This window comes from Cicer arietinum, chromosome 6, assembly GCF_000331145.2.
Source record: "Cicer arietinum cultivar CDC Frontier isolate Library 1 chromosome 6, Cicar.CDCFrontier_v2.0, whole genome shotgun sequence".
Classification (NCBI taxonomy): Eukaryota; Viridiplantae; Streptophyta; class Magnoliopsida; order Fabales; family Fabaceae; genus Cicer; species Cicer arietinum.
Window position 1 is genome coordinate 30,684,382 of NC_021165.2, and position 9,630 is coordinate 30,694,011.

A 9,630-nucleotide genomic window follows, 5' to 3' on the forward strand; every position below is an offset into this window, starting at 1 on the left:
AATGATTATTTTATAATGAAATTATACTTACAAAGACATGAATTAAACAAAAAAATTTACGATTACTAAAATAAAAAATTATTATTATTTTAAGGGTTAAAGATATATTTAAACATTCTAAATTTTATAAATACAATAACAAACGAACTAGCTAGTAGCACATGTCACAAGGTCAGAGTCTCTATACGATTTCAAACTTAAAAACTTCAAATCCTTTGTCTCTAACAATGTATAACATTAAACTCCACTTGAGCATCATATTAATTAAGATAGTTCAAAGATTCTAGAAGGGTTGAATAAAGTCTCAAATTTCCAAAGACATTTCTAACAACAATATAATTTTATTAAAAGCATGATGGTAGAAAGTTGATAAGTGTTATATAGTCGCTAAGAAATTCAAAATATTTTACTTTAATCACACTAATTTGAAAAGAAAATTTAACATATGTATATACTTTAACTATATTGAAAAAAACTATAATAATTCTATCAGTGGTGGATTTGAACAAAATATTAGGGAGCATTGGATAGCGATAAGTATTAATTGAAATTAATTATAAAAAAAATTTTGTAAAGTTTTACACAATTTATACATAGTCGACAAATTAAAAAAGTTAAAATTACAATTCTGACAATTTTATAATTTTGATGAAATGCATCAATTAAAAGAGTAGTAATCTTCTTTTTACCTAACAAGAGCTCATAATGAAAATCATCCAAATAGGAAGGAGGTTTATGCTCACAATTAACTTATTTTTAATGTTAAATAGAATAAAAAGTATAATCAAATAATGAGTACACACCCAAAGAATAACAAGTAAATTCCTTATAGAGACAATTCCCGGTAAGATACAAAGAACACAAATAATTCCAAAATTTGATAAATTTGAAGAATTAATAACATTACATAATATAAAAATGAAATAACAATGGCCCAACTCGAACTTGATTATTACATTAATCAAAACTCATTCTAAAATAAGGAACTCATATTTCCCTCAATATCATCTAATATAGTAACATATTGAAATATATAAATTTATTGTACCAAAAAAGATGAAATATATAAATTAATATTTTGAAAAATTTAATTAATCTCTCAAAGATTATATAGGAGAAGGTGCAGGTGCAAACACAATATCCTCTGAAATATCAGAAATAGGGGCAGGTGCAGCTCCTCCAGAGCTCACAAGCTCGATCATAGCACGACGAGGGTTGGTCTTGTGTTTCTCACATAGTTCTGGCAAAAATACTCCTGTAGTCACATCAATTCAATGTAAGCTTAGTTATTGTCTATGTTAATTAACAAAACAAAAGGAGAAAATTTATATACTAATAATAATAAAAGAAGTCTTATGAAAGTAATCATGTGGAATAAAACAAATTCCTTATTCCTTTTTAATTAATTCATTGTTTTGGTAGAAAACAAGAACAATATATTCCTTATTCCTTGATTAGATTTTAAGTTAAAATATGTTAATGTTATTCTAATGCTTTCTTAGTGAATGACTAAGGTAGGAGGCAAAACATGAATAAGCATTGCTCTATATGTAAGGAAAGGGGAACAACATGATTTTTTATGTTTGAGAAAGAAAAAAGAACAAAACTTCTTTACATAAAACAATTGAAAAAACTTTAAAATAAATATATGTCACGCTTGAACGAATCATTAATTTAATCTTTAAAATTGCATATGTAGAACAATTTGGTCTTTTAAATAAAGAAATTCTAAAATTTCACTAAAAATTAAAAATCATTGATCACATTGATATTTTTAAATCGACCTAGACTTAAAATTATTCTATATAACCAAATGGATTTGAGGATTTTTAATTTTATAGATTATTCTGAATTTTTCTAGTTTCAACATTAAACAGATTTAATTTACAATTTCAATAACTAAATTAGTAATTCATGACACAATTTATTTTCATGTTTTTATTGATGGATTATTTTATTTTTGTTTGTAGAATTAATATACGAGGATAAAACTATTTTTATTAAATCCTAAACACATTTAAATTTAAAACTTAAATTTATAATATTCAGAAAATATTTAGATATATTATTCTCACGTTTATAGAAATATAATATCTTACTCATGTTAAATTGAACAAAAGTATTACATCTACCTCTTCCCCTAATTATCATTTTTCCCCCACATATATTAAGAAAAGTAAACAACGAATTTAAGGTGTGAATTTTATATGTTGATGTTCCCAAAATACCCTCTATACATAAATATGTTCAATTAGAATTTTTCAAGAGAAATTAATTAGTAGTATCAATAAGACTAGTGTTTGAAAAATAAATAATAAATATCTCTAATAATTTAAAATATTTATATTTTAGGACAACTTTTTTCTCTAAAATGGTACTTATAATTAAATTAAGGTATAAGGACAAAATTAGTATATGATAATGAAGTAGTAGCATTAATTAACAAGAACAATGAACAATTCTTAGTTGTTACCTTCTCCAGCAGCCAAATTGAAGAAAAGGTCAACAATGTTGGGACATTTTTGATAACAAATTGGAGAACAAAGTTTTGCAGTGAATTGTGGCTCAAAGAAAGCATCAGATGAAATACCAACTGAATTTCTATCAACACCACATTTCTCCACACATTGATCTGTCTCTATGTATTCTGCCATTCTTTCAACAATAACTTCAGATGTTCTGCATTCATATTCTATCTCACCATTCATTCCTTTCTCTGTTTCCAATAAACATCTCTTTCCAGATGAAGCTACTGAGAAAGCACACACATCCTTTGGCAAGTCCTCACACACCATTTCAGCTGCAAAAAAAATCATCAATAGTTTTAATATATATACATATATCTTAAGAAAAAAATATCAAAGAAAATTAAATGAACAATTAGTTATATTGAAAATTGGACTCCTTGGGTCTCACAATAATTGTCAGATGTACAAATAAGAAAGGGTAATTTAGTAAATTATCATATACTTTTTAATTTTTTTTTAATATATGTAAAATGATCAAATGTGACAATTTTGAGACGAATGGAGGATGATATATATATATAAGTAAAAATAAATAAATATTGCATTAAAAATTGTAAGATATCATATACATACCCAAAGAAGCATGGATGAAAAGAGAAGAAAGTAATAAAACCATAGATAGTTTGGTTGAGAAAGACATGGTTCTAAATAAAGGAGGTATAGTTTTGAAAAATGGAGAAATTGTATTTATAAAGAATGAACAAAAAAAGATTTATGTTTTCTCTTTCTCTGTTTTTGTGTGTGTATGTAAATGAGAAGTGTTGAAGATATGAGAACAATGATTTGGAAAATGAACACTATATGGTTAATATATAGGCTAATTTGAATAAGTAAAATTAAAACGCGCGTCTCCAATGGACTTATGAACGCGTTTAGAAGATTCAAAAATTGGCCAAGTCAATATTGGTTTGGTATTAAATAAACAATTAAACAAAGACAGTATTTCTTTTAGAAAAGATTGGTTATATATATATTCTTATGGTTTGATCGTTGAATTGTATCATTTGGTAGTGATACGGGTGCATGATTATTGACGATATGTGTAAGACGTGGTTGGATGTTTGAACTAACGACTTTTGGAAATTTCCTATAAATTATTACACATATCTTTTTAATTAGAATTTAATTGATATTATATTATATTATATAAATTTATACCATCAATCAATTATCAATTACAATTAATAAATTATTATTAGTATTTATTTTTTGTAATAATTACTTCTAAAATCACATACATTATTAATAATGATATATCAATTATGTAAAACTTTATTTTTGACTATTCACACTTCTACTTTTTTTAAGTTATATCTAAATAGATGATTTATGTGAATTTAATTATATAAAATTAAATTCACATATATAATAAGTTAAATTTACGTAAAACATATAACTTGAATTTACATAACCAAGTTTTACTTAAATATAAACCGGAAGAAGAAATATGTAATTAAGAAGAGTGAAATTTTTTACGTGCATAGAAATTAAATACTTTTAATTATAAAATATTTTTTATATTTTCTTTGTCCTTTAACTTAAAACTCTTTGCAAAATTCAACACAAATTAATTTACTATTAATTTATTTTTTATCTCTTTTAAAAATAGTATTTTATTTCTTTAATAAACTTATTACTGTAATTATTTTCTTTACATAAAAGTCAAACATTATTGTTTATTTTTCACGTCTATATTTTTCGTATTTACCAAGAATCGGCGGCATCTTTGCTTCTTAACAAATTTCGGAGAAGAAAATGGAAACGCGTTTGTCATTTTGTGGGGTAACTTGTTCTCTTATCAAAATTCAGTTCGTCATCGAAAAAGCACTTTAAAAAGCTTAAATTGAGACAAGTGGAATTGGAAATATGCACATGTCAATATAAGATCAACTAGAAGGATCTAATTCAATGAAGACTTAATTTACTAATTTTATTTTTATTAATTCCTAAAATTAATTACTTATTTTAAAATTTCAAAATTTATTATTTTTTAAAATTTTTATTAAAAAAAATTATGGTATAATATATTTTAAATAACGTGACATGATACTTGTAAAATTATAATAAAATTATCTAAAATTTCAATTTTAACTTTTGAAATTATTTATTTTTATAATTTAATTAATAACATATAAATATTTAATGAATCTTGATGGTTTTACTGTTGAGACAATCTCTCAAATGATTTTAATGATAACAAAATTACTTAAGAGATTATGATTGTGGTTAATGACTAACATGTGCTCTTGAGTGTATTCATATAAGATAATAGGTTATTGATCATTAAGGCAAAAAGAAGGAAAAAGTGATTCTGGCCTGAGGATGGTCAAAAGGTCAAAAGAAAAAGGTGAATATGGCTAGATCTAGTATGTAAAGGAAAGGCTAGCAAAAGTGAAAGCAACCTATCAAGCATGTGCAAATGTCAAAATCTGATCATTAAATGGGCTTGCACGTTTTTATTCATAAGGAAGTCAAGTTAGCAAAAGGCAACTTGAAACAAGCCAAAAATGGAAGATCACATGTTGCTGCCAGATCTGATCCTCGTACTGAGTATGACAGTCCTATGTCATAGGGTGGCTTTTTCTCTCTTGTCAACATCACCTCAAAAGATGAATCCAACCTAGACCTTAAAGTCTTCGAAAAATGCAGCTCAGAAACAGCCTTGCACTTTGATTAAAGAGAAAAAAGCAAGGACATGTCAAGATCAAAGCTATGCTGCAAGAGGATGGGTTCTGCCTAAGCCTAACAAGCTGAGTGGCAGTTCTATAATTATGATGAAAACCTTGGATCCTTTGAAAATAAGCTCCAACGGTCATCAAGGGCTTGGATCTCTATAAAATGCATACAAGCTCTCCATTGGAAGACACACAACACACTTGCATAAAAAGATCAAGCATCTTAAAGCTTTCAAGAAGCAAATCACATCCTCCCTTATTACTTTCTTTGATCCTACACTATATCTTTGTATATCCTTTGAGAAAGTATTAAGTATCAATCACTCTCATTCTACTTCGAAATTTCCTAGTGAGTGAAGCTTGGAAATATTTGGAAATTGATTGTAAGCTTGGTGAAGCTTGATAATACACAGTTTGTAATCATCCTCAAGTTGAGGATTGATCTGTTTGAAAGTTAGTGAAATCTCACAAGGGTGTGAGGACTGGACGCAGCCATCTTTGGGTGAACCAGTATAAAATTGTGTGTGTGTCCCTCATATTCTGCTCCTACTTTTTTACTCAGCTTAGATCTAACGTTTTAAAAATCCCATCCTCGTGCTAGCCATCCTCAGCGAGAGGATAGTTTTTAAAACACTTAAAATATTTTTTAACAGCAAAATCCCTATTCAACCCCCCCTTCTAGTGATATTTAGCTACAACATTTACATCATAAGATCTTATGTCATGTAATTTAAAATATGCCAAATTGTCAATTTTTAATTAAAAATTGGAGGGAGATACCAAAATTATCAAATTTTAAGATAAAGTTGTTGAGACAAAACCCCAAATTGATGTTTTCATAATAATTAAATAAATATTAATTAAGACTTCTAATTATGATTATAAGTATTTTGGTATTTAAATTGTGTATTTGATTATGTTAATCAAAAATAGGTACCAAACATTATAAAGCAAATCGTATTAGAATAAATAAAGCTAATTCAGAGAAACGAAGAATGTTCTTGATAGAATTATAGAAAACGAAGAACGTTCTCCACATCTGTAAAACTGTTGCTCCCAAATTTTATGGATCAAAAACCAACTTGAAGATTTTTCAGTAAGTTATTCTCATATTCTATAAAGAATCCCACTTAGAATCGTTAAAAAATGAAACCATAACATTCTGGTCATAATTGAGAATATTCTCCTTTTGAGTCTGTTTTTCAACAAACAACTCAAGACCAATCTTTATTTTTTCATCATGAAGAAAATTCAAAATCAGTTTTTAAAGTTGTATCGTCTGTCACTCCTCAAAAAGTAACGGCTACCCATGCCTATTACTACCACATCATCTTCACTTTCCTCCATCCCAATAACGTCTGCCCAATCAATCAACTCACACGCGTGGCACTCTCTCCACTCACAAACAAACTATGAAAGCTCAAAATTGTTCATCCTTCTCCACTAAACAACAACTTCACACTTTTTTTGAAAAAGTTCATCTCCTTGTTTCCTTCATCCTCTACTCTCGTTCTCTCAACAATGGCTCGTACCAAAGCAATAACACGCAAGAACCCTAGCTCACCAACACCAACACCATCACCATCACCTCCACCTATACCAACACTTCCACATTAGCCTTCAAAGAGAACATTCTATGACTACATGTCTTCGTCTCCGGAGTCAAGCCCCCAATTGATTACACTTGCTTCACTCTCCACCATTCTTCCTCCATTATTTCAATGTGCTACTCCATCGATCAGTCAAGCTCCACCCCATCTTTGTAAAACACTCAACCCTAGTTCAATCACTTCATCTTCTAAAAGAAAATCAATGCAAGTCTTGACAGGTATCGGCACATCCAAAAGCAAAAACATAGACATGACAATTTATACAATTTCTAATGATGAGTCTGAACCTTCACCATCACCACATATTTCCAAACCAAAATCTACTACTTCGTCACAACCCTCTGTACCCCCAAATTCCCAAAAACTCCAAAAATCCCCTTCAAAGGTGAGTTCATCCAAATCCACTCCCTCTAAAATAAAAATAACAAACTAAAATAACGATTCTTAAATCCAACTCTTCTTCAACACTTTCTCAATTTCTAGATTCTAAGAAATTGAAAAACCCTAAAAAACCAAAAAAGAAAACTTCAAACCTAGAACGATCTTTGTCCAAACCTTCAACCCAAGAATGTTCTCCACTCAAAACTTCAAACCCAAAACCCATAAAATCTTCCAAACTAGTAACCACCAAATCCTTAACCAAACCATCTTCTTTCAAAATACTCATTCCTCCCCTGATTCTTTCCAAACTTCAAAAACTCTACAATGACAAATGAGCTCAGAGACCTATTGGCATTGGTCGGTTTTTTCATTTTTGAAAGCCTACAATACGAAGGAACCTCTATTAAACATCATATTGATGCCCTTGGATGGACTAACTTTCTCCATATATCTGATTGCTACTATCCTGATTTCGTCCTAGTGTTTTATTGCAAAGTTGAAGCCTCTGCAGATAAATCCCTCATTATGTCAAAGCTGAATAGCATTGAAATGCGTTTAAATCCTTTCATTCTTGTTGATATTCTTCAACTGCCATTTAAAGGACCAACAATTTATGGGGAAAAAATTGGTATTTAGCCTTAAAAACTACAAAAGAGGAAGTGTTTCAAGAGTTGTTCATTGTTGGGTGTACAAACTTCTTCTCAGCAGACCTAAAACCGCTTCCAAAAAAGCAAGATCATTCTCCAAGTTAAGCAAGCTAAAGTACACAACTGACATGCTAGAAAGGACATGTTTGATGTACTTTCGAACGGCTTGCACATGTGATTCAATCTTTCATGGATCAATCTTGATCTTTACAAGGTTTCTACCTTTCTACCTAGAAAGGATTTTTCACAGGTTTACCTTACACTATTTCAGAAAGGATTTTGCAAGATACCTTTTAGAACCTAAAAGGATTTTTACACACTACTCAAGCTATGTTATCAAAAATAGCCTTGAGTTACAAAGTGATGATTTTAAGAGTATTAGAATCTTAGTATTGCTCAACTCTTGTTTGAGAAATAGATTCTATAAATAGAACTCAGTTGTGATTGATTCTAACACAACACAAAGATTAAAAACAACAAGCTTTAAGAATGATATTGAGATGTTTGAGTATGATTGAAATGATTGATCTTTGCTTAGTACTTTGAGTTGTGTTTTATTCTTCATCTTGAAGTTGCATTTATAGACTTCAAGAAGGCTTGGAACAGCTCATATGGCCGTTGAAATAGGGCCAACTGTCATGAAAAAGCTGTTGGATAAAGTCTGCCAAAAACAAAAGTGATCACAGTTGCATCCAAGATCGATCTTGAGAACCAGGATTGATCTTCGAATTTGTTTGTGATGAACTAACTTGTACTTTGTGATTGTGTCAGATGTCTGATTTGAGTGCATGCTTTTCAGTCACGTGTGCAGGTTTAGAAAGGTACAATCAGTAGTGTTCTTTACAGCTTGTAGCTTTGTACTTTCACTTGCCTCATTTGAAGAATGATCTTGTATTATGCCTTTATTGAAGCATGTTTTTTATTCTTCAATCTGGAACAAATGTGACTCAGATTGATCCTTTGCTGATTCTATATGAGAATATAAGATGAATGATGTTTCCAGGATTGATCTTTTTACAAGGAAACTGATTATCCTTGTTTATGCCATAAACGAAATGTGACTCAGATTGATCCTTTGCTGATTCTATATGAGAATATAAGATGAATGATGTTTCCAGGATTGATCTTTTTACAAGGAAACTGATTATCCTTGTTTATGCCATAAACGAAGATCGTTCTTCGTTTCTCAACAGAAGGTCAAGATCAATCTTCGTTTTCCTGAATAGCTTTAAGATCAATCTTCGTTTTCCTGAATCAATCTTCGTTTTCCAGAACTGCTTTCTTTGAACTGATTTGTGATGTTTGATATCTATCTTGTTTTAACATACTCAAAAACACATGTTAAATATCAAAACACTTAGAATCATAATTAAAATTTTTAATTAACTTTTTGTTTGTTTTCATCAAAACATTAAATTGAGATTTTGTCTCAACAGTTAACACATGGCAACTAGACCATTCTCAACTGCCAAATGAGTTGTCATTAGCCTTCTTGAATTCTATAAATTAAGTCTCAAGATGAATAACAGATCATAGCTTCAAGTGAAAAGCAATACATCACTCATATAATCATATTTGAATCCTTTTGACCTTCTCAATCATTTCTAAGTTTCAGTTTTGTTCTTAGTTTGATATTAGAATCAGTTTGTACTAAGTTCTAAATCCTAGAATCTATTCTCAAACACGAGTTAAGCATACTCAGATTCTAACAATCTCAAAATCACCATTTTGTAACTCAAGACTATGTTGTTGACATAGCTTGAGTAGTTTGTAAAAATCCTTTTATGTT

At 29.3% G+C, this 9,630-nt stretch overlaps 1 protein-coding gene across 1 annotated transcript; it reads right to left on the minus strand.

The window, feature by feature from the left end:
- Positions 1 to 808: 808 nt before the first annotated feature.
- LOC101492243 (uncharacterized) lies at positions 809 to 3,307 on the minus strand. The gene is made up of 3 exons (XM_004506594.4): positions 3,102 to 3,307; positions 2,474 to 2,800; positions 809 to 1,255 (listed from the first exon to the last, which is right to left on the minus strand). The coding sequence occupies exons 1-3, from the start codon at positions 3,166 to 3,168 to the stop codon at positions 1,107 to 1,109; spliced, it is 543 nt and encodes a 180-aa protein (XP_004506651.1). The 5' UTR covers positions 3,169 to 3,307; the 3' UTR covers positions 809 to 1,106.
- Positions 3,308 to 9,630: the final 6,323 nt, after the last annotated feature.

What these genes read in the sequence shown, in the direction of transcription:
- LOC101492243 (XM_004506594.4), bottom strand. Translation starts at nt 3,168, where the DNA reads ATGTCTTTCTCAACCAAACTATCTATGGTTTTATTACTTTCTTCTCTT. An exon ending in TTTCATCCATGCTTCTTTGG is followed by an intron (nt 2,801 to 3,101) that starts GTATGTATATGA and finishes TTTTTTTTGCAG; the next exon opens with CTGAAATGGTGTGTGAGGAC. An exon ending in CAATTTGGCTGCTGGAGAAG is followed by an intron (nt 1,256 to 2,473) that starts GTAACAACTAAG and finishes ATGTGACTACAG; the next exon opens with GAGTATTTTTGCCAGAACTA.